A 25,704-nucleotide genomic window follows, 5' to 3' on the forward strand; every position below is an offset into this window, starting at 1 on the left:
CCCTTGCTTCAGTATGTCCTGGGCAACATCTATTTGCTAGTTCCTCCCCTTATGAACACAGTCATGTACAGTGTGAAAACCAAACCCATTCGTGTGAGAATTATTATGGTGTTCATTAAGTGACGTGTTGTTTCATCACCCAGCTCCATTGCTGGTGGCATGGGAGATGAGGGAGGACAGTGCACTGGGGGAACGGGCCCAAGACAGGCAGCAGCATTTACACAGTGACTGTGTTTGTGTAGAGCCAGGAGATGGGTGGGATGTTATCGCATAAAGAGTCGTATCAGTGTCAGCTCACGCCTCAGAATTGCTGTGGATACAGTCAGTACAGAGAAGAAACGTGGATGTTTTGTGTCATTGTACATGAACTGTCACTGTCCTGTCTCTGGTTAAACACCCAGAGACTATGAGAAAAGCTGCAGAGCTGTTTTTCAATTGCAGTCCTGGCCCTTCTTGAGCATTCTGGCTGCTGCATGGTCCATGAGATCGGCACCAGCTGTGAGAGTGGCTATTCCAGGAGCATGGCCGCTCACCCTTCTCTGTGCCCTCAACCAGGCATGACAGAGACTGGATTAAAGCAGGAGCCCCAAGAGGAGCCATTTAGGCAGTCCCCCGCCCCCTGCATGGCTCTGCACACAACACACCTGCTGAGAACCCCCCAGCCACCATGCTGCTCCCAGGCAGAGCAGAGCTGTGTGTGTGAGTGAGGGTCGCACACACAGGAGTCATGACAACAGACTCAGGCCTAGGGGTCCCTCATCCAGGACATAATAATAAAACCTAGCTCTTATCTAGAACTTGTCATGAGGAGATTGATAAATAAAAACAGGAAGATGTGGGCACAGGACAGCTCAACATGGTTTATGTAAAGGGAAATCATGCCTGACTAATCGGGAAGAATTGGCAGAGGAAGTAGAAGTGGATGGTAACCTGGGCAGCAGTGACCATGAGATGGTCGAGTTCAGGATCCTGACAAAAGGCAGAAAGGAGAAAAGAAGGATACGGCCCCTGGACTTTAGAAAAGCAGACTTTGATTCCCTCAGGGAGCTGATGGGCAGTAACCCCTGGGAGGCTCATATGAGGGGGAAAGGAGTTCAAGACAGCTGGCTGTGTTTTAAAGAAACCTTATTAAGGGCTCAGGAACAAACAATAGTGATGTGCAGAGAGAATAGCAAATATGGCAAGTAACCAGCTTTTCTTAACAAAGAATTCCATTTGAATGTGGCTGGACAATGGGCACCTAACTCACCTCTGAACATCTCCCTGCACCCTCCCCACCGTGATAATAGCCTGTGCAGTTACTGTAGCTGGGATAAAGAGACAAAGGCCGTCAGTCCACAGGCTACAGGGCACGTGCTGATCACTGAAGGGGACTCAGGAAGCTGCACTTCCCCATGGCAGGATATTGCACCCTGAGGGGTTTATGACTAAGCTGGGGCAATCTGTGCTGCCCTCTGTTAGACAGGCTAGCGGATGGGAGGGAGTGTTACTCTTTGTGAAAATTCTACGTTTGAAACAAGGACGCTCAAGAGCCTGTCCACATGCACGTCGCATTCTCACTGATTCAGCACCGGGCTCATCAGCCGGGAGTAGCAGCAGGTGCGCAGGTTCTATGACAATGAGCAGCAGCACAGAAACGCTGATAGAGAAATGAGCACGTCTAACATTTGGCTCTTCTTTTCTCTCTGGGATTATAGCAGTGCAGGACAACTCTAGCAAGTCTGCAAGACTCAGTTTCCCTTGACAATCTGAGGCTCTGTTATTGGTGAATCATTTCTTCACTCTCGGGGGAGGCTCTTTGGCTGAAATTCTCCAGGGTCTGTTTTCTGCTGTTCCCACTGCTCACGGAGTGCAGGGAATTGTCCCGGAGTCCTGACCGACCTGAGACTCCACTGGGACTGTATGGGGGAATCATAAAGGTCCCTGTCCAGCACTGTGAGTGTCAGACGTGAGATTCGTACACTCATTCTCGGGTCGCAGTAAGGAGACCTCCTCTCTCTGCTGCATGGGATTTGGGTGAGTTGCCTGCAATATAGTTAGTGCTAAGAGCTTTGGAAGAGTTAAAATGAAGAACAATCTGGGCAGGAATTCTCCAGCACAGAGACTTGAACTGTTTAGTGCTGTCAGAAACATGAAGGGATTTAAAATTGGAACTAAAGATTTATTGTAAGTCGTTTAGACAAATATTTGTTTTTAAGATCATTTCCTTGTCTCTCACTGTGGCCTTTTAACTGACTTAGTATCTTCCTTTTTTTGCTCTGTTTGGTTTTTTTCTCTGGTTGTCTCAAGTTTTCCAATTCAGCAACTTTATTGCCAGGTTAAGACATGTAGCTAGGTTAAGATGTGTAGCCAGAACTTCTGTCGTGGGTATCTGTGATGCCCGAGATTTCAGAACACGAATGGGTCACACAGGGCTTTACAGACTGGCCAGATACTGATCTCACATTCTGCCTTCAGCGGCTCACTCCAGATTGTCACTGGCATCACTGATTTAAACAAAATCAGGGCTCTTGTGTTTTGAAATCCCCATCTATCATGCCCTGTCTCAGCACACCACATAAACTGGGGATCTTCCTTCAGACTCTTTCAGCACCTTAACAGAATTGTGGGTGCAGGAACAAAGGATGTCAGCGCTGGGCTGGGATCTGGGAGTTGGGCCCAGCCTTTGGACACCAATTGTGCTCCATGGGATCCCTGACTTGGGCTGAGAAGGCCATGTACTACACGAGCAAGAATCATGTGCAAACCACAGCACTTTTCTAGCCTTGAAGTTAGGGAAGGAGAGAGCAAATCGGAGCAACTTTCTAGCAGTGTCCAGAACAGGGCAAACCTGCCTAATAGGCACCATGGTAATGGGGAGGCTATGTTCCCCGCTCCCCGCGCCCAACACCATTCCTCCCCTCACCACCTGGACAAAGAATGTGGTCAGAGGCTGTTCTCTCTTCTTTCCCAGGCAGCATGCCTGTTAGAGAAGGCTCGGGATCTCTCCCCCTAGTTCTTCCCCTGTAGCTAGTTATTAAGGGACTTCATGGTCATTCCTGCTGTTAAGATAAATGTATCTGCTATGCAAGTTTTGTGGGAAATAACAAAGAGGGCGGGTATAATTATACGCCTCCCCAATCCATTAATATTAATTTTATAACCATTTATATCACCAAACATGGATTTATGGGGCGCTGTAGAAGTGTGTGTGTTTACATATTATTGTAGATAAAAAGTTGTGAAGTTGTGAACTCAAGGCTCACTGTGTTGGACGCGGGTGACAAAGGGGAACGAGTGAATTAGAAGCTGTAACCGAATACACGCTCCTTATCACTCCACCCGGATAAATTTCTCTCTTTTCAAAAGACCCTGTAACACACACTAAGGGTGAAATCTTGGTCCCATTGAGATCAATGGCAAAACTCCCGTCAGGGCCAGGATTTCTCCCTAAACCCATATTTAGGGACTTAAATAAAAGACCTGATTTTCACCGGCCACGAGCCTCCAGTGACACCTACTGGAGTCCTCCTGCGGCCTCTAAGGATGGGTGAGCTCATCTGGATCAGAGAAGAACTGAGAGGAGAGTAGCTGAAATCTTAAACTCACAGCTTAGAGATTCAAAACAATGGGAGTAAAAATTTGTGGGGAGTCTGCTCTGTGTGTTCCCCTGCCTCTCTGGTTCCATAAAGGATGAGAAACACCAAAATGCAGTAAAAAGAAAAGGATATTTCTGACTTAGAGGAAACCAGGCAGTGTTGGAAATCTCACTGCGGGAGATCCAGGCACACACAGTGTGTGTGGGGGGCGAGACGTGCAGTAACCAGATGGCAGTGCCACAGGGTCCTGAAACAGGGCGAAATAAGGAATGGACATCCTGCCTAATTCACACACCAAAGAGGTGTAACTAGGCCTCCTGCAATCTCCTGAGGTAGGGGGTGTCTCAGACTGTAATGTAATGTGGACACACTGTAGTAGATTGTCTCTGACACCTTCTTCCAACCAGCCCATCCCTCCTCCTGTGACCAATTCCACAACAGCCTTGTAGCAACTTCAGCAATTGCCTACATGGAAAAACAACAACAGGAAGTTGTGACTGGGTTTCTCAGTGGCAGGTATATACTAAAGCTTTGTGTCGTTTTGGGGAAGAGTTACTTGAGCTGGTTCATTTTAGTCTTCACGTTCTCTTGTTATACTTGTAAAAGAAAAGACTGGCAGGATCTTACTCAGGGGACAAGGCATTATGCCACATTTATTGTACATGTAAGAATATCAAAAAGCTGTCACATTCACACACACATTCATAAAGTTCTGCAAACTGCTGTGATATAATGAACAGTCCTTTTATGCGTTGCTCGAGCCGGCCTAGTGGCCAATTAGGCTGGGCACGAGGAGGGAGCCGGGCCTCTGTCAGTCATGAATCCGATGCTCCAGATGACAATTGCAGAATGAAACCCAAAGTTTCCATGTTTTTACCCATCTTTGATACTTGCTGGCTCTCATGTCAGTCTCTGGGCCTTGCTGTGTCATGCTGCCTCTGGGTTCAGTATAGTTGTTAATTACCAGCTAATTGCAAGCATGACGAGCTTCTTATTTCTGAACTTTCTTTGTTCCCACGTTGGTTCCTTCTGTACTTTAGGGTCCTTGATAGGTATTCTTCGGCCTTCAGGGGCAGGATGGCAGTCAGTGTCTTTAATCCCCTTTCTGTTGTCAGAGCAGTTTAGGTCGGTGTCTTTTTATGCCCTGCACATACATTCCTCACTCAGACAATGAGAATTTCTCAAGATATGTTTAGGTTCAATAGTACAAGTTTCAGGAAAGAGCTCATTTCAAGAAACTAACAGGATGGAATCCATTTATGCCCTACTAAACATCACTGTACCATTATCTCACTTATATAATAGAACAAGCTGTTTTGTTTGCAGAGCACTCTCTCCTCTCCCCTCGGGTCTGTCACTCTCTCCTTCCCTGCATATGCTGAGCTGCTGCTGGGGTTCCCTTCACCCCCAGACAGGCTGTGTGGGCTGCTCCTCCTCCATCCTCCCTTTCTCCGGCACAGCCAGGCACAGAGTTGAACCCAGGCTGTGTAGATATTTGGACAAGGTGTCTCTGTGTGGTGTGTCCGGCACCTGGTGTTGGTCCTGGGTGAGTGGGATCACTGTGTGCCAGGGCTGGGGGGTGTGGATGTGAGGACAGGGGTGTACACGGACAGGCAGGCAGCACTGGGGGATTTGCAGGCAGGCGTTGGAGGATACACGGACAGATGGACAGCATTGCTGAAATTCAATTTTTCTTCCTGATTGTTGGTCCCAGGTCAGTGCTGGAAGCTTTCCTGGCCCCGAGTGTGTCTGAGCAGGTCTCAGGGTCTCCTTCCCCTGGCGAGCCACAGAATTGCAGCCTGAGTGTCACAACCTTTACTCATTTTTTTCCAATTTTTTTTAATGGTTGTTGAATCGTAATCAACTTCAGGCATTTCCCCAGTGGAAAGAACCATTGATTTTTGCTCCTCAGCTGGCTCCATCTACCATCGGATCTGACTCCATCTATAATTGCCTTCCCCCTCCCAGGCTGCTCTGATTCCAACACTATGTTGGGCGCCAGCATCTTCTCCAGTCTTTCCCCACAGCCTCCGAACCACCCCAAGCTGCCCCGAACTCTTCCTCTGCAGTGATGAGGTGCCCCTGTCCCTTCTGTCCCTCAGCTAAGGGGGGATCAGTGACAGTTTCTCTCCAGTGAGAACGTCACACCCTGAGTAGCAGATGCCAAGGTGCACAGTGAGCTACTGGGACACAGACGCTAAATCCAGGACTCTCTGGGATCATTTGTTAGCCAGCTCTGTAAGCCACCAATGGGAACAGTTGTACATACATTCCTCAGGGCGGAGATTTTATGGGGTCACGTCAGTATTTTTCTCATCCAAAATGTTCATCCATGCCACGTCTCACAGGATGTCTAAGCCATGTGAAAAACCGACTTGAGTATCAATTTCCAGTCTCCAAAGTCTGAGACTTTTTCCCCTGGGGCTAAATTCAGCACTGTCAGAAACAAAAAAAAAATTTAAAAAATGCCTTGAGTAAACTCAGGCACCAGCTTCCATGCAAAATACCTCCAGCAGACGTCTGCATGCTGTAGGGATGTGTTCATAATTTCCCAGACCAGAAAGGACCATTGTGGTCATCTAGTCTGATCTGTATAGCACAACCAAAGACCTGCCCAAAGGAATTCCTAGAGCAGAGCTTATAGAGAAACATCCAACCTTGGTTTAGAAATTCTCAGTGATGGAGACTCTGCCATGACCCTTGGTAAATTACTCCAATGGTTAATTACTGTCTCCATTTAAAAAGTGCACACCTTATTTATAGTCAGAATTTGTCTAACTTCAACTTCCAGCCATTGGATGGTGTTAGACCTTTCTAGACTAGCCTGAAAAGCCCATTATTCATCATTTGTTCTCTGTGTTGGTACATGTAGACAGTCATCAAGTCACCCCTTAACCATCTCTGTTGAATTAACTGGATTGAGTATATCACTGTAAGGCAGGATTTACAATCTTAAAACATTTTTGTGGCTCTTCTCTGACCCTGCGTCAGTGAATCAACATCCACCATTAATTGTGGACACCAGATCTGGACACTTTATTCCAGCAGCAGTTGCACAGTGCCAAAGAAAGAGGTAAAATAACTTCTCTACCTCAACTTGAGATGCCCCTGTTTATCATCCCAGGATCACATTAGCTCTTTTGGCCACAGACTCACAGTGGGAACTCATGTTTAGCTAATTATTCCTTCACGCTGCCAAAATCTTGTTTAGAGTCACTGCTTCCCACGATAGAGTCTCCCATTGTGTAAGTATCATCTTCCTTCTTTTTTCATAGACACATACATCTACAGAGCTATACTAGAACACATATTGTTTGCTTTGACCCAGTTTACCAACCAATCCAGATTGCTCTGAATCAATGACCCGTCCTCTTCATTATTTACAATCTCCTGATTTTTGTGGGATCTGCAAACTTTATCAGTATTTGGTTAGCAACTGGGTTGCTTCTCAGTGTCTCTGCTTACCCTTGTCCCTTAACAAGGCAGAATAAAGATTTTTTCTCCAATGGGCATATACATTGCACTTACTGACTTTGAACATCATCTCTTATCAGTATGCTTGGTTTGCTCCCTCTGAGGACAGCTCTTGACCGGACTATGGCCTAAATAATTTGGTGCCATCTGCAGCTCATAGAATCATAGAAAATTAGGGATGGAATGGAACTCAGGAGGTATCTAGTCCAATTCCCTGCTCAAAAAGGACCAACCCCGATTAAATCATCCTAGCCAGGGCTTTGTCAAGCCAGGCCTTAAAAATCTCTAAGGGTAGAGATTCCACCACCTCCCTAGGTAACCCATTCCAGTGCTCCACCACCCTCCTAGGGAAAAACATTTTCCTAATATCCAACCTAGACCTCCCCACTGTTACTTGAGACCATTGCTTCTAGTTCTTACGTCGGGCACCACAGAGAACAGTCTAGCTTCATTCTTCCAGGAACCCTCCTTCAGGCAGTTGAAGGCTGCTATCAAATACCCCTCGTTCTTTTCTTCGACAAACTGAACAAGCCTAGTTCCCTCAGCCTCTCCTCATAAGTCATGTTCTCCAGACCCCTAATCATTTTCATTGCCCTCTGCTGGACTCTCTCCAATTTGTCCACATCCTTCCTCTAGTGGGGAGCTGAAAACTGGAAACAGTATTCCAAATGTGGCCTCATCAGTGCCAAACAGAGGGAATAATATTGCCACCTCACTGCTCACCCCCCTTTCTAGTTTGTTAGTAACTATAAAATATTTACGATGGTATTTCTTAACAAGTGCCTAACTCCGCTCACTGTGTTTCTCTCCCTTCACAGGCACCCTGAGCATTTCTGAGCCTGATTGGTGCCGAGATCCTCTCATGGAGGCTTTCAACCTCACCCCCTCTGACCCGTCAACATTCATCCTAAACGGCATCCCGGGGCTGGAAGCTGCTCACATCTGGATTTCCATCCCTTTCTCTGCATTCTACATTATCAGCCTGCTGGGAAATTTCACTATTCTGTTTGTTGTTGGCAAAGAGCAGACCCTGCACAAGCCCATGTTCCTGCTGCTCTTCATGATGGCGCTCACAGACATTGGCCAGTCTACCTGCATTGCACCGAAGGCACTGTGCATATTTTGGTTCCATTCCAAAGGCATCACTGTGGATGGTTGTATCACCCAGATTTTCTTCATTTACGTGCTTAGTAATACACACTCAGCCGTCCTCGTGATAATGGCCTTCGATCGCTATGTCGCCATTTGTAACCCTCTGAGATACGCCACCATCCTCACCAACGCACGAATCGCTAAGCTAGGGCTAGTGGGTTTGATACGAGCTGTGCTCTTGGTTTTGCCCATGACTCTGCTACTGCGGAGGCTGCCATTCTGCACCAACCACGTTATCTCCCACACGTACTGTGAGTACCTCACTGTAGTGAAGATCTCATGCGGGGAGACAACAGTCAACCGGATGTACAGCCTGGTGGCATTATTAGTGAACATCGGGTTCGACATGACACTTGTTGGTCTGTCCTATGGGTTGATCATCAGGGCCGTCCTCAGGATCTCCTCCAAAAAAGCCAACCGAAAAGCCCTCAACACCTGCACACCCCACATCTGTGTGATGCTGATTTCTTCTACTCCCCTCATCTTCTCTGCCCTGACACGAAGATTCGGTCAGGGCATCGCTGCCCATGTTGACATCCTCTTGGCCAACCTCTATCTCCTTGTGCCCCCCATGCTCAACCCCATCATTTATGGGGTCAAAGCCAAAGAGCTTCGTGACAAAATGGGAAAATACACTTGCAGAATGTGATCATCTGGGGCCACTGACTTTTAACCTCCATGACAGGAGGGGGAAAGGATGTCTCCTCGTTAATCAAGGGTGCCCTGCCCCTATTTGGCTGAGCTCAGCCCTGTGGCAGTTCACAGTCTGAGAAGTTCCCCACAACTGATGTCTTATCACTCCATCACCAAGCACTGCTCTCTCCGACCATCACCTAATCTCTTTCAGCGTCATCACCCATTATCCCCCACCCCCACACACCCTGTCACTCAGCCTTTCCATGACTTCCCGTCCACCAGCACTGATGGCGTCTCATATGCACTATTTTTCATCAGTATGGTTGTTGATTCTCACCATTTCTCACTCTCCTCCATCTTTGACTCTTTTGCCCCTCTCTGCCATCACGAGGTGCCCAACTCTGCCACACACCAGGCCCCAACAATCCCTTCCAGTCCTGAGGCTCCCAAAATCAGTCATCAGAAAGGTTGTGGACAAATTGGAGGGTGTGCAGTGGAGGGCAGCAAAAATGATGAGTGGGCTGGAACACATGAATTATGAGGAGAGGCTGAGGGAAGTGGGTTTGTTTAGTCTTCAGAAGAGAAGAATGAGGTGGGATTTGATAGCAGCCTTTAACTCTCTGAAAGGGGGTTCCAGGGAGGAAAGAGCTAGACTGTTCTCAGTGGTAGAAGATGTCACAACTAGGAGCAATGGTCTCAAGTTGCAGTAGGGCAGCTCTGTGGGAGTGAAAATCCACTGGGAGGCTGGTCCTGTGGTTTGGGCATTGCTCTGCTGCTCAGGAGAGCTGGCTTTGATTCCCTTGTCTTGTGTGACTATGGAAAAGCATGAGACTGTCTCTGAGCCTATGCATGAGAAGATTATAGCCCTACCCTGCCTCGCAGAGGTGGAAGGAAAATTAATATGTTCAGGGTGCTCAAATACTCTGAGGAGGGGGGCAGGGGAGACCCTAAGATCACGTCTGTCAAGCATCCAAATAGTAACACCCCTGACATTAGGCTGTCTGTTGTTTCAATGTGAGTGCCTACAGCTGCCACTACTGGTGCAATGTACTGGGAAATATTTGCAGACTATATATCCCCTAGAGACACTGAGAACTGATTCTGATAACACTCAATCTGATGCTGATAACTACTATAGTTTTCATTCCATGATTCTGTAAAGGCAATAGCATCACATCACACCCATCTCAGCTTCCAACAACAGCAGCTTCAGTGCTTCCGCATTCATCTCGATTGGAGTCCCAGGTCTCAAAGCAGCCCATGTCTGGCTGGCGTTCCTTCTGTGCTCATTGTATCTGTTTTGTGTCCTCAGGAATTGTAGCATTGTTTGTATCATTGAAGCTGAGCAGAGCCAGAAGGCCAACTTTGAGTGGGTGGCTTTGAGATCCCATGAGTGAGTGGGGTTGCCAGTGGGCGCATGGGGTTGCAACATCGCTCAAGTTTGTCCTAACTGCTCCTCAATGAGACCAGCGGAGAAGGGTTCCACTGTTACAACACCCTGCTCTGGGTGACCAGAGATGTGTGGTCCTGTGGCATAAATGACAGAAGCTCATGGTTTGAACTAGAGCTGGGCTGGAAAACTGAGGAATTTCCCTAATGAAACATTTTAATCCACTGTAAAACGTTTCCTTTTCATCCATTTTTGGGGGTGGGTTTTCACAGAAAACTGATCATTTTCCAATGAAAATTCAGTTGCCATGGCCCTGCCCATATCCCCTAAAGAAATTGGAGTCTTGTCATCTGCCTCTTTCTCATAACAGCAATGAATCTTGCACTGACTGAATCTACGGCTGTACTCTGGGTATGGAAAGGTGTAAACCTCCCACCCAGTCTATGCCTCACCAGTTACTCTAACCAGCCTTTCCATTTCCATCCATCCCCTTCCATCCTCTACAACGGCACCTTCAGCAGATCCTGTGGGCAGTGGCTACTGTGACAGGCCCCAGTAACACACCTCCGATGAACCTGTGCTCTCAGGGAGCTGGAGATGGTCCTAGAGCAGTTGTGGAGGGACAGAGATTGTGGGTGGGAAGGCCTGGCTATCAGGGGATAGCTCAGATCTGTGCATAACTTAGGGAATCCATGGATTCTGGGTCCCCTCCTATATTTCTCAGGGAGAAGGGAAGGGACCTGCCCTAGTGGAACAATGTGAAGGAAATTTCCAGGTAGGAGTTGTGTGGAATCCTCCTTCTCCAACCTGCACCCTGGGTTTGCAATGCAGGAAAGGGAGCTATCGGGGAGAAATCTGACCCTACATAACTATTATTAATCTGATTTACTGTATTGAAGCGAGGTTACAGCTGTAATAACATCATCAGTACCACTTGGCCACCCTCGATTGAGCCCTGTGACTCCTCTGAGCCGTACACACAGTGATGACAACCTGAATGGCAGGAATAGATCCTGCGGCAGGGCTCGTGCTGCAGTCCAGGTGGTTGTATCACTGAGCATCCCCTGTGATTGGGCTTCCTGCAGTTTGCCATTGGACATAATGGGGTTAAAGCTAGCACACACTGAACCAATTTGCTGAGGATCCCAGGTGGCCCCAAACATGCTCCATAAGGACAGTTGCAGCCTGTCTGAGCAGACACTGCCTGCTGACCGTGCAAGGTCTCCGCTGACTCCTTCTCCGTTAGGCTGCAGATCTCTGTTGGCAGCTGCTTCCCTTCTCACAAGCATTGGGTACGTTGACAAGTGTCTGTGTCTTTAAATCTTTCGAACGCCAAGGGAAGGGTAAACGCTGCCAGCTGTTTACATGGGCAGATGTTCTGTGCAGCAGCAGCTGACTCTGCTGGGCTGTGGGTGTGACTCAGTGACAGGAGCTGGAGAGAAGGCAGCACTAGGTAGCTGGGGGACCCTCCACTTTATGTGCCCGTGGTTCACAGGGGATCATTCCAGGTACACAGAAACCCCAGATTCAAAGGGAGCTCGGAGTGTGAAAACCCCAATGCCCCGACACAGGATTTCTCAATGGGTCCCATTTCCAGAGGTGCCGTGTGCTCTGGGACTGAGAAGAGCCTGTGGAATATCAGTGTGTAGTTCCCAAATCACCTCAGGTTTATTTGCTCCTCTAAATTTCATCAGCAAATTCATGTTCAATGCTTTTATTTTCTGACTGGATTGTGAACGCAAGAATTCAGAGCTGTGTTGCTTTGTGGTAGCAAATCAGATAATGTACATGGAATAGTTCTGTTTCCTGACTCCAGCATTTCTGTCCTGTAAAAATCCCTCAAAATTACAGTGCTACCTGCATCTCTGTGTCCTCTTTGGTCTCCGAGTGCTAGTTGTCAGCCTCGTCCCTTTCCTTCTCCTAGTGTAGAATACCATGATTCTCCCACCTTTTTGGAGTCTGTTACCTGTGGTGAGAAGAGTGACCAGCCAGCCTTCCTGAACTAAAGTACTGTTTTTTTTTCTGAACAGTAGGAATAAAGCATCACAGGAGAGAATAAACGGGTTTTAAAACAACAGTCTGTACATCTCTCTGAAGCCCTCCCACTCTGATGGGAACCCAGGTAGGCGGAGCATTTTCTGACTTCCCCAGCGGTGTCTGTGTGTGTGTTAGTGTGAGGAGCTTCTCAGCATGAGCTGCCCCATCTGTAGACAGTCTCCCAGCACTGGGAAAACAAGCTGTGTAACTTGGCTGAAGCCCAGAAATGGGGTCTTCACAGCTTGAAGCTCAGGATTTGTCTCAATCTCCCTGAAGCGTTTAGTGAGAGATGGCTTTTCCTGAGCTATTGTTTCCCTTCCTGCTTGTTTTCCAGCAGCCTGCTATTAAACTAAGACTAGCCATACTGGTAATATCCCGATATTTAACCCAATACAGCCATATCAACCCAAGAATTGGGTTTAACATACACATTCATAATTATGGCAGCTCAGCTCCATGGCTGTCACAATACCGTTCCAGGGTGGCATGTATTTTATGAATACAGTACATAGACAGTCAGAGAGAGAGAGAGCAATAGACAACTTTCATGTGTGAAATGAAGTTTGATTTCCATGAATACTCATGCATTTCACTTTTAAACCCACTTCCCGCAAACCCCAATTGTAGCTGAAGAACAGGTGCTGGGGTTACTCTGTACTAGACCAGTGGTTTTCAACCTGTGGTCCACGGACCTCTAGGGGTTTCCAGACTATGTGTTAGATTTCCAAAGGTATCCATACCTTCATTTGAAATTTTGTAGGGGTCTGGGAATGAAAAAGGTTGAAAACCAGTGTACTAGAGAGTGAGAGGCCAGGGAATGAATATTGTATATGCTGATCCCATTCTGGATAGAGGCTGCAGATTGACATCACAGACCCTAAGGGGAATCAGTCAGCTATTGACCCAAGGATAGAGGAGCTACTAGTTGCAGAGTATTTCCCAGACTTTTGTTTGAATGAGGGCTGAGAGGCTGCAATCTTTTCAGGACTAGAAGAATTATTACAAATGAAAATTTCATTACATGCGTGTATATCGAAAGCCAGCAGCACAGTTGTTGGAATCTGTTCAGGAAGGAACAGGGGTAACTCTACTACTTAATGGCCATTGCTTTAGAAAGTATTTCAGAGGTATTCCAACTACTCTTTGCAATGGGTTAATTGTATTATTTTTTTCTTCAGTGAGAAGTTGCATGAAACTGTCTCCTGTTAACTGACCAGAAGTAGTTTCTACCACTTAAATTCATTGTCTTTCACACAATAACTGCAATACTTGTGTGAGACTTTCCAAAAAGTCATGAGACAATAGACCCACTGGTCTGTGTTTCAGCAAAGAGTAGCGATGAGGTGGAGAAAAGGAGATTATATAATTTAGGCCCATCACTTCTTACACAAGCATGGCTGAAGTGACTTGCACACTCAACTGCATATGAGTGCAAAACTAATCTTTGCTCTATTCACAATTTGTGATGCCATCCTCTCTCCTGCCAAGATGAAGTAACTGTCTATGTTCACTTGTAACTTGCCAAATATCTACAGAACCTTGCTTGGGGAGAGGATGAGGCCCTGTGAGGATACAGGGAAGCCTGTAGGATGATCAGCCTCACTGGATTCAGTCAACACTGGCCAGGAAATGCACTTCATCTTCTCTTGGAGCTAATCTTGAGGGTCGCAGTTTATCACTAGTAGTATTGGGTAAGTGAAAGTAAATAGAGCCCTGTTCTGATTAAATTTACACATGTAAATCTGGAGTCAATGTTCCTGAACTCTAAACCTGGCCAATTACAGTACTTAGCATGTTTTTAAAAAGTCATGGGGGAGCTTTCAACTTCCCTGATTTACACCATGAAATTTGTCTAACTAGTGCGTAGTGGGAGGAAATTTTCTCTGGGAGCAGGTTATCTCACAGCTCTCTATTGCAGGGATTCTTCTACCTTCCTCGGAAGCATTTTGTACTGCCCCCATTGGACTGGACAAGATGGCCTACAGGTCCGATCCAGTCTGGTAACGCCTATCTTCCTATCGGTGGTGTAAATTCAAGAGTATGTTTTTGCTCATCTTCCTTAGTTGGGGTCCAACTGTAAAGGACACCGTATTCTAATATGCAGTGTTCCTTCTCACCGGAATACCTGGGCTGAAAGACATCCATGTCTGGATTTCCATCCCCTTCTGTTTAATGTACGTTACTTCCATATTAGAAAATTCAGTCATTCTGTTCATTATAAAAACAGATCCAAACCTCCATGAGCCCATGTACATTTTCCTTTCCATGTTGGCAGTCACAGACCTTTGCTTATCGATATCCACGATGCCAACAATACTGAGCACATTCTGGTTTAATTCTAGGGAGATAATCTTTGATGACTGTTTTGCCCAGGTGTTCTTCATCCACTTGCTTTCCTGTATTGAATCCGCCATGCTCTTGTTGATGGCCTTTGACCACTTTGTTGCAATTTGTAACCCTCTGACATACGTTTCCATCTTAATCCCACCAAGGGTTGCCAAAATGGTGTCTCTGCTAAGATGGGTGGTCCTAATGTTCCCGCTCTCTATTCTCCTGAAACATTTCCGATACTGTCATGCCAACGTCCTCTCTGATTCTTAGTGCCTGCACCAGGATGTCATGAATATGTCTTGTTCAGATATCACAGTGTCTATGGCTCAGCTGTATCAGTCTCTTCAGTGGAATTGGATTCGCTGTTCATTCTCCTATCTTATGTGTTGATCCTCAAAACAGTGCTGAGTATCGCATCCCATGCGGAGCTCCTCAAAACCCTGAACACCTGCATAGAATCATAGAATCATAGAGTTGGAAGGGACCTCAGGAGGTCATCTGGTCCAACCCCCTGCTCAGAGCAGGACTAACCTCAGCTAAATCATCCCAGTGAGGGTTTTGTCAAACCACAGATTAAAAACCTCTAAAGATGGAGATTCCACCACCTCCCTAGGTAACCAATACCAATGCTTCACCACCCTCCTAGTGAAAATTTTTTTCCTAATGTCCAACCTAGACCTCCCCCCCTGCAACTTGAAACCATTGCTCCTTGTTCCGTCATCTGCCACCACTGAGTACAGCCTAGCTCCATCCTCCCTGGAACACCCTTTCAGGTAGTTAAAGGCTGCTATCAAATCCCCCCTCATTCTTCTCTTCTGTAGACTGAACAAGTCTAGCTCCTTCAGCCTCTCCTCATAAGTCTTGTGCTCCAGCCCCCTAATAATTTTTGTTGCCCTCCGCTGGACTCTCTCCAACTTCTCCACATCCTTGTTGTAGTGGGGGGCCCAAAACTGGACACAATACTCCAAATGCAGCCTCACCAATGCCGAATAGAGGGGAATAATCACTTCCTGCGATCTGCTGGCAATGCTCCTATTAATGCAGCCCAATATGCTATTAGCCTTCTTGGCAACCACGGCACACTGCTGACTCATATCCAGCTTCTTATCCACTGTTACCACAGGTCCTTTTCTGCAGAACTGCTGCCTAGCTCGTCGGTCCCCAGTCTGTAGCTGTGCATGGGATTCTTCCGTCCCAAGTGCAGGACTCTGCACTTGTCCTTGTTGAACCTCATCAGATTTCTTTTGGCCCAATCCTCCAGTTTGTTTAGGTCCTTCTGTATCCTATCCCTACCTTCCAGTGTATCTACCACTCCTCCCAGTTTAGTGTCATCTGCAAACTTGCTGAGGGTGCAATCTATCCCATCCTCCAGATCATTGATGAAGATGTTGAACAAAACCAGCCCCAGTACCAACCCCTGGGGCACTCCACTTGTGATCGGGTGCCAGCTAGACATGGAGCCATTGATCACTACTCGTTGAGCCCTATGCTCTAGCCAGTTCTCTATCCATTTTATAGTCCATTCATCCAACCCATACTTCCTTAACTTGCTGATAAGAATATTGTGAGAGACCGTATCAAAAGCATCTCCCATGTCTGCACTGTTCTGCTCTTCTACACGCAAATGATCAGATTGTCAGAGATACACAGATTCGGGAAGCACTTTTCTTCCTTCATTCAGATTGTCATGAGCTATGTCTACATGATAGTCCCTCCCCTGATGAACCCAATCCTTTTCCTTTCCATGTTGACTTTCACAGACCTTGGTTGATCGATATCCACTATGCCGACAACACTGGCTATATTCTGGTTTAACTCTAGGGAAATCAGCCACAATGCCTGTTTTTCCCAGCTGTTCTTCATCCAGTCGCTTACATTCACTGAATCCTCTCTGCTCTTGTCCATGGCCTTTGACCGCTTTGTAATGCACTGAGATATGCTTCCATCTTAGCAATACCCAAAAAAGCCAGGATGGGACTGGTGTCTCTGCTAAGACGGGTGTTTCTAAATTTCTAAACTTCCACCTTCCCATTCTCCTGAAACAATACTGATACTGTCCAGCCAACATCCTCTCCCATTCCTACTGCCTGAACCTGGAGGTCATGACGATGGCTTTTTCTGATATCAGAGTCAACATCATCAATGGCTTCTTTGTAACAGTTTCTTCAGTGGGGTTGCACTTGCTGCTCATCCTCCTATCCTATGGGATTATCCTCAAAACAGTGCTGAGAATCGTGTCCCATGCAGAGCACCTAAAGGCCCTGAACACCTGCGTCTCCCATGTCTGCATTGTCCTGCTCTTCTACATGCCTGGGATTGGCTTGTCTGTGATACACAGATTTGTGAAGAGATCTTCTCCCTTATTTCATACTGTCATGGGCTATGTCTATTTGCTAGTCCCACCTCTGATTAACCCAATTGTTTATAGTGTGAAAACCAAACCCATTGCGTGAGGATAATCAGGGTGTTCGTCAAGTGAAGAGTCAGTTCATCACCGGGCTCCAGACAATCCAGCCAGTGCACCTGGAAGGTTGGTCCTGTGGTTTGGGCTCTGCTCTGCCACTCAAGGTCCCAGGTCACACAAAGAGTTTGTGTCAGAGCTTGGAATAAAATGAGGGTTGTCTTAATCCTGTCCCCTGCCTTACCCATCCAGTTGTTTTGTTGTATCCTCCTGATCTCCTAAACAACAGCAGGTAATGGCAGGGATTTTCATACATTCATTATGCATAGTTTAAATAAAATACAAATAGATCAAGCTCACTAAGGTGTCATGGGTTCTCGGTTTAGAGCAGAATTTTTTATTATATTTCTGTCTTTATCAGGGCTAGGAATGTGCCTGGGGATGTGATGTACACAAAGAAGGATATGATTCCTGGGCACTGTGACAGGGTCTGACTAGATGTCTAACAGAGTGCTACTATTTGAATTCTGGGGGGGGGGGTGCACAAGCCCTCCCACTGCTAAAGCCCCCTCCCCCAGACTCAGGGGCGGAGCCCCTGGGCCCAGGACTCAACTGATTTCGTGGGACAACTAATGAAAATACAGGAAGGGGTGTGAGGGTCACAGGTTTAAACAAAGGGAACGAGAAAGGGACACTGAGCAGAGAACCCTGGACAGTGCCCACTGCTTACAGATGGTGTCTAGGGATCCAGCGGATGGAGGAACAGAAATAGGCCTCACAGTCACAGAGCACCCTGCCGGAAGCCAAGAGGGAAATCATTGGCATGGGACAGAGGGCTTCCGAGAGCCCGGCCAGAGAGGTAGCTCCAGCCGGTCCCGCTCACTCGTGCGGACCATGGGAAGTTCGTTCCAGACCACCCTGCAGGCGATGGCTTTGGTCGGATCCAGGGAGAAGAGGCTAGCATAGAAGGCCCTGTCCCTTCTTCACATCTCCACCAGATACATGAGGGGGGCGCTGTCCTCTGCTAGAAGGCAGGTGACGTGCTCTTTATTCCCCCTCCCTTTCTCCAGGGCATAGAAGAAGCAGGTGCCATGATCCATCTACTAAAGGAGACGGCGCCCTGAGACCGAAGGTCTTCAAGGGCCTGGAGATCCTCCCGCTTCTCCCAGCACACTCCACAGAGGGACGGATCCTTGGGGCTGCCGGCCAGACATCTCTCCAGCTCTAATACCTCCATCTGCAGATGCTCTATCCCCTCATCCCTCCACCTGCTCGCCCCCTGAGTGTAGTCACGGCAGAAGAGCCGGGCACACACCTTCCGCCTGTCCCACCAGTGCCACACCGAGGGAAAGGCATTCCTCTGCCCCTGCAGGCCAGCCAGAACTCCTGGAAGGATGCCACAAAGCCCACATCCTCCAGCAAGCTATTACTAAAATGCCAGTAGGCTGGCCCCAGTGTCTCCGCAGTCAGAGAGTCCATCACAGTCACCATATGGTGATCTGAGAACGGGGCCAGCCAGACGCTGGAGGAGTGGGCCAGCGAGAGATGGTAACGCGAGAAGTAGATGAAATCCAAGCTGTAGTGGTGCAATCAATCTTCCCCCACCCAGACAAAAGTGAAGATAGTAATGTTGTACGGGTGTTGGTCGCGCCAGACGTCCACCAGGGAGTGATGGTCGATAATCTCCTGGAGGATGTCTGCGGTGGCCTGGCACTGTTCAGTTGCTGTGCGGTCCCATTCCTCGAGGGTGGTGTTAAAGTCCCCGCCCAGGACCAGGCATTCATGAGATTCCAAAGTGCCAATGCAGGTGGATGCCTGTTCCAACAAACAAACCCACTCTGGGCCCAAATTTGGGGTGTACACGTTGATCAAGTTCAATGCTAGCCCCTCCATACGGACCCAGAGGTGCAGCAGGTGACCAGGCACGAACTCGGCAACCCCCAGCACCTCGGGCTGTAGGTCGGGGGAGAACAGGGTGACCACTCCCGCCAAATGGGTGCAGAGATGGCTAAAAAACACCCTGTCTCCACACTCCAGCCACCAGCTGGCCTCGGCGGCTGGATCCGTATGGGTCTCTTTCAGAAAAACCACAGCGTACCCTCCTTTCCAAAGGAAGGAGAGCACCTGGCACCTGCAGAAACCCGTTCTACAGCCCTGGGCATTTAGTGTGTCAAAGATGGTTGGGGCCATGAGGGGGGCTGGGGAGGATCCTCACGGGCAGTAGTGCTAGCAGCCCCCGTCAGGCCCCGCAGCAATCCATGACTGACCCTGAAGGTCAGCAAGGAGTCACAGAAGCTGCAGGCCCGCTGGTAGGCTGCGGCATCCCACCTCCCAGTCCCTTTGCCCTCCCTCAGTATAGCCCTCACGGTCCGGAGCAGGAGGTGGAAGTCCCCCCAGCGCTGCAGGGTGAGCTGCATCCTGGCCCCTCAGGAGTCAGCCATGAAAGCGCGCAGCTCATTCCACAGTGTAAGGGGTTGCAGGGTCAAGGAAACATAGCCATCCTCAGGCCAGGTCCCCATGGCGGCCCCGTGGCCAGCCAAGACAGGCAGACAGGGATGGCGGCGGAAGGAAAACAGCAACCCCAGGTGGAAGGGGGAACACAAATGCCACCTCCAGGGAGTCAGTGGATGGAAGGGAAAATGACACAATCCCGGGGGCAGCAGCAATATGGGGGGTCGACGGGGAGGGGAGCGGTGGTACTAAGGGCAGGAGCAGAAGCAGGGTCAGGGGCGATGGCGGGGACAGAGTCAGGAGCGGGGCTGGGATCAGGGGCCCTGGTGGATGAGCCGCCGGGGAGCGGCTCCACTTGAGCCAGCATGGATCTCAGGGGCATGGGTCTTGGGTGGGGGCCTTCACCTCTGCCAGACCCAGGTGCCATGGTGGATTGCGCACCTGGGGCCACAGCTGTGGGAAGGGGAGACACGGGTAAGAGTCATCAGGAAGAGGTGGGGGGGGGGGGCGTCCTGCTTGGAATGGGAGCCCAGGGCCCGGCTGCTCAGCACTGGCCATCGCCTCAAGAGACAGGTGGAAGGGTCTGGGGGTGACCCGGAGGTGAGGGTGGGAACAGGGGGAGGGGGACAGAGTGGATAACAAGGGGCAGGTGGTGCAGGGTGGAAGGGGAAAGGTGGGCCAGAGAGAGGCCAGAGGGCAAAGCAGAGCGTATGGAGGGCCCTCCAGCCAAACGTAGCTGGGGAAGGGAGGACACGTCCAAAGGGGGAGGGGGAGGAAGCACATGCATCCAGGTTGTCGGAAATAGAGTCCTTGCTGCTGCAGCAGTCCCAGCTGCTACAGGAGGCCAGCAGCTGAGTTGAGGGGTGAGGAGGTGATGCAGCTGGTGGAGGGTGGTGAAGGGCACAACAGTGATGGTGGTGGGGTGGTGGGGATTAGATGGATTGGGGGGAAGGCTCCACGCCGCTCCCCCCCTCTCCCCACAGTGACAACAGGAACTGCCCCCACCACAACAAGAGCAGAGATGTTAAAGTCGCTCATTCCAGGAACAAACAAACCCCTTCCACATTCTTCTTCACCCATCTGGAGGTCTCCCCCAGCAGCAGCAGTGATGATTCTCCTCCTCCAGGCAGTAACAGCTGCAAGCTCTGGGGTAGTAACAACAGCAGGTTCCAGCTGACCAGGAAGGGCCCCCCACAAGTGGTAGCAGCAGCAGCAGTGGTGGGGCCACTCACTCCCCGCAGGGAGAGAAGGAGGCAGGCCAGCAGAGCCCCCAGATGGCAGTGGCAGCCAGAGGTGCAGAGGGGCTAGCCCCCACAAAAGAGTACTAGTTCAAGGGGCAGGGTATCAGACCCAGGTTCAACAAGTCCCTTTTCCCCTGGTAGCTGATCAAGGGTTACTCCAAGTTAATTAACACACCTGAAGCCAGGACTTGTTAAAAGCCTCCCCCACTCAGAGAAAGGGTGTGGCTGGAGTTGTGGGAGTGAGGCAAGCTACCAGAGTGTGTGAGCAGGCAAGATGGTGTCAGGAGCCAGGATGGTATTGAAGAAGGAGTAGACCGCTAGCAGGAGAGATCCCTGCAGGTACAAAGACTGGGGGAGGGAAAACTGTGCCAGAAGAAGGCAAAGGACCTTTCCCCAGGCCTGGTGGTCTAAGGGAAGAGACCCTGCCAGAAGGGAAATATTGAACTGGACATTTGGTTGGGCACTACCATGCCCAATGGGGCTGTGAATGGTCAAGAACCTTCCCTGTCAAGGAGGCCAGGAAAGACCCCCGTCCGAGCAGGCTGTGGACATTAAATCAACAGGCACGGGGAAGTAACCCAGGGAAGCTAACAGCTTTTCTGAAGCCACAGCATGAGGCTGCTATTTGTAGGGTCCCAGGGCTGGGGCCCGGAGTCAAACATTGGACTGGGCCCCACCCCCTATCATCCATTCACTGGAGGGGCAAGAGTCCCAGCGAAGAGCCAAGGGCCTGTGAGAACCAGAGACAGAACTGGGAACCAGCAGGAAGCGGCCATTTTAGAGAGGCTGTACTACCCTCCCCCACCACTGGAGGGTAGAAGAAACACTAAGAGGTGAAGCAATTCCCTGACCTACTGCTAGAAGGAAGTGCTGGACCCTCCGAGGTAGAGGAAGAACTTTGCCACAGTACTTACAAGCTAAAATAGGGAATTGGATCTGGAATCCAGTGCATTTAGCAGCCCCAAAGCCGTGCCATAGCTGGATGGGCCTGAAGTGGGGTGGGACCCAGCAGTTGGCTATGCAGGGATCCCTCACACAGGGCTTAATAATAAAACTTTGCTCTTATATAGCACTTGTCATCAGGATATAGATAAATTAAACAGTAATATGTGAGCACAAAACCGGATGGGATTCACCCAATAGTTCTGAAGGAATGGAAATTTGAAATTGCAGAACTACTAACTGTGGGATGTAACCAATCATTTAAATCAGCTACTGTGCCAGATGACTTGATGATAGCTAATGTAACGCTAATTTTTAAAGAAGGCTCCTGAAGCGATCCTGGAAATTATAGGCCTTAAGCCTGTCTTTGGTACCAGGCAAACTGGTTGAAACTATAGTAAAGAATTATCAGACACCTAGATAAACATGATTTGCTGGGGAAGAGTCAACATAGTTTTTGCAAAGGGAAATCATGCCTCACCAATCTACTAGAATTATTTGAGGGGGTCAACAAGCACTTGGATAAGAATGATCCAGTGGATATAGTGTATTTAGATTGTCAGAAAGCCTTTGGAAAGCTCCCTCACAAAAGGCTCTTAAGCAAAGTAAGCTGTCATGGGAAAACAGAAAAGTTCCTTTCCTGGATCAGTAACTGGTTAAATGAGAGGAATCAAAGGGTAGGAATAAATGGCCAGTATTAAGAATGAAGCGAGGTAAATAGTACAGTGAGGTGGAAAAATTTGCAGATGATACAAAACTACTCAAGACAGTTAAGTCCAAAGCAGACTGCAAAGAATTACAAAGTGATCTCAGAAATCTGGACAACAAAATAGTAGATGAAATTCAATGTTTATAAATTCAAAGAACTGCACATTGAAAAATATAATCTCAAAAATACATATAAAATGATGGGGTCTAAATTAGCTGTTCCCACTCAAGAAAGAGATCTTGGAGTCTTTGTGGATAGTTCTCTGAAAACAGCCACTCACTGTGCAGCAGCCATCAAAAAAACTAAAAGAATGTTCATAAGCATGAGGAAAAGGATAGATAATAAGACTGAAAATATCATAATGCTACTGTATATATCCATGGTTTGCCCACATCTTGAATATGTATGCAAATTCTGATCAGCCATCTCAAGAAAGATCTATTTGAATTGGAAATAATGTAAGCCCCAGCAGGCCCCTGCACTGGGATACTGTAATATAGGCCTGAACCATGGATACTATGTGAAGCTTAAGGGTTAATCCTTACACTGAGAAAGAGAATAAAATCTAGACATTATAGATAAGGATGGTCCAGACACATTGATTGTTTGTTCATGCCACCCCAGGCTCCACTATGATAATTAACTGAAGTAAGAACATCCTGCCTAAACATTCTGTGATTTAACATTATGACACATCGGAGCCCTCTTGTCTTTTACATCCCTGAATGAATGTTTGGGAACTTCCTGAAATCTGATTGTAATAATTTACAAGTGCAGTGAAATGCCCAATGCATATCAGGAGTGTGGTTGATGTGTAAATCATGGGGCGATGAGGGGACAAATAAGATTTCTTGTACTTTCTTTTTTAATAAAATGGTATTAGCAAAATTGGTGTAGGTATAAGGATTTTATTAGATTAGTGAATAAGGTAAAGATAAGAATGTTATCAATGAAATGGAATTGAATGTACTGATTTTTAGTAAGTATGAATGAGGAATGAATGCAGTGTAGGTGTTGAGATAAGACGGCAAGAAAATAATTGCTGAGGCAATGCTCTCAGCCTCGAAGGCAGGAGGGAAAGGAGAGGAGATGTCTTTGTTTTAAGAAGTTTTACAACCCAGATGGCCGAAGATCTGATAATCCCGGAAGACAACGGAATAACACCCAAGGACAAAGTGTGAAATAGGAATGATGAGAAAGCTGTCACACATACAACTTCAAACGTAATTGATGATTACATCAAACAAGGAAGTAATCTGACGTGACAAGATCCATAGACCCGAATGGGGATGGATTAATATAAAAATGGGAAGAAGAAACCTGGACTTTGGGCTTGTTCTGCATACCCCAAGGAGCATCCTGTCATGACCGACAAGAGCCTGGCTCCAATCTCGTGTATGAATTACCTGGCCAGTGATTCAGCACGGGCAATAAGGGACGGGTAATTATATCCCTCCTGCAGAACTCTGTGTGTGTGTATGAGAGTGTGTTTTAGGCAATTGCTTTTTAAAATATTTTTCTTTTTTGATATTCATAATAAATGCGGCATACTGCCTTATCCCCTGAATAGGATCCTGCTGTTTATTTTATAAGAATAACAGTACTACAGAGAAGGGTGACAAAAGCCATGGCTTCCATATGAGGAGAAATTAATAAGACTGTGAGTACCTCCCAAATCACTTCAGGTTTATTTTCTCCTGGAAAATCCATTTTCAAACTTTTATTCTCTGACTTGATTCTGAACACAGCAATAGAGAGTTGTGTTGCTTTGTAGTAAAAGGTCAGAGAAGGCACATAGATTATTTCTGTTTCCTGACTGAATAAGGGCTCCAGCATTTCTGCCCTGTAGAAACATTTCAGAACTACAGGCCTACCTGCATCTCTCCTCCTTCTATAGTCCCTGAGTGCCAGATGTCAGCCTTGTCCCTTTCCCTCTCCTGGGGTGGAATCCCACCATTCTCCAACCCTCAGACTGGGCTCTGGGTAATAGCACACTGTGGATTAAGAAGGCTTGCCCAGCAGGTCTGACTGGGTATGAGAGCTGTGCTCTTCCCAGAGGTGATAAGAATGAATAGCCAACCTTCTTGAACCAAAGTAGTGTTTAATCTGCACAGCAGGAATAAACCATCACAGGAAACAAGAAAAGGGTTTTAAAACAACAATTGGTACATGACTCTTACCTCAAGCCCTCCCACTCTGATGGGGACCCAGGCAGGCTGAGCATTTTCTGATTTCCACAGTGGTGTGTGTGTGTGTGTGTGTCAGTATGAAGAACTCCTCAGCACTGCCCCACCTCTGGACAGACTCCCAGCACTAGCAAATCAAGCTGTGTAACTTTGCTGGAGCCTGGAAATGTGGTCTTTGCAGCGTGAAGTTTAGGGGTTGTCTCAACCTCCCTGAAGTTTTTAGTGAGAGATGGCTTTTCTTGTTTCCGTTGCTGCTTGTTTTCCAGCAGCCTGCTATTAAACCAAGACTAGCCATACTTATTTAACCCAGGATTTAACCCAGTATAGTCTTAAAATGACCAGCCCAAGAATTGGGTTTAACATACACATTCATAATCATGGCAGCTCAGCTCCATGGCTGTCACAATACCGTTCCAGGGTGACATGGATTTTATTAACACAATACATAGACATTCAGAGAGAGCAATAGACGACTTTCATGTGTGGAATGAAGTTTGATTTCCATGAATACTCATGCATTTCACTTTGAAACCCACTTCCCGCAAACCCCCATTGTAGCTGAAGAACAGGTGCTGGGGTTACTCTGTACTAGACCAGTGGTTTTCAATCTGAGGTCCATGAACCTCTAGAGGCTGCAGATTATGTTTTAGATTTCCAAAGGAATTCACATCTGTATTTGAAATTTTGTAGGTGATCTGCAAATGAAAAGAAGTTGCAAACCACTGTACTACAGAATCTTCGGCCATCCCTTGATATGAGGATGATGTCTCCCAAATGATTCACTGGTGGATTTTTAGTTGACTTAGAAGCTAAATTCGTGACTTTCAGAAAATCTGCAAGACGCTAGAGAGTGAGAGCCCAGGGAATGAATATTGTATATGCTGATCCCAAAGCCTGTACCACTCCAGATAAAGGCTGCAGATTGACATCAAAGAACGTGAAGAGACCCTGTCAGCTATTAAACAAAGGATAGAAGAGTTACCAGCTGCAAAGTATCTCCCAGTCCTTTGTTTGCTGACATGAGATTGAATGACGGCTGAGAGGCTGCAATCTTTTCAGGTTCTGAAGAAATCCAGATGACAGATGACTATTCGTGGATAGTATACCTCTGGCCCAACCAGAAACCATGTATTGTTTGTTCCAACTTGCACCTGCCACACCGGCTCTTGGGACCAG

General features: G+C 47.7%; 1 protein-coding gene and 1 pseudogene across 1 annotated transcript; both read left to right on the top strand.

Moving 5' to 3' along the window:
- The first annotated feature begins 1,499 nt into the window (after positions 1-1,499).
- Positions 1,500-8,853, top strand: LOC137159763 (olfactory receptor 52P1-like). The gene is made up of 2 exons (XM_067558241.1): positions 1,500-1,599; positions 7,871-8,853. The coding sequence occupies exons 1-2, from the start codon at positions 1,542-1,544 to the stop codon at positions 8,851-8,853; spliced, it is 1,041 nt and encodes a 346-aa protein (XP_067414342.1). The 5' UTR covers positions 1,500-1,541.
- Positions 8,854-13,821: 4,968 nt separating this feature from the next.
- Positions 13,822-17,051, top strand: LOC137159764 (olfactory receptor 51G2-like; annotated as a pseudogene).
- The last annotated feature ends 8,653 nt before the right edge of the window (positions 17,052-25,704 follow it).

The sequence above is a fragment of the Emydura macquarii genome, unplaced genomic scaffold (genome assembly GCF_026122565.2).
Source record: "Emydura macquarii macquarii isolate MOO-44397 ecotype Brisbane River unplaced genomic scaffold, CSIRO-AGI_Emac_v2 contig_1882, whole genome shotgun sequence".
NCBI classification, from domain to species: Eukaryota; Metazoa; Chordata; order Testudines; family Chelidae; genus Emydura; species Emydura macquarii.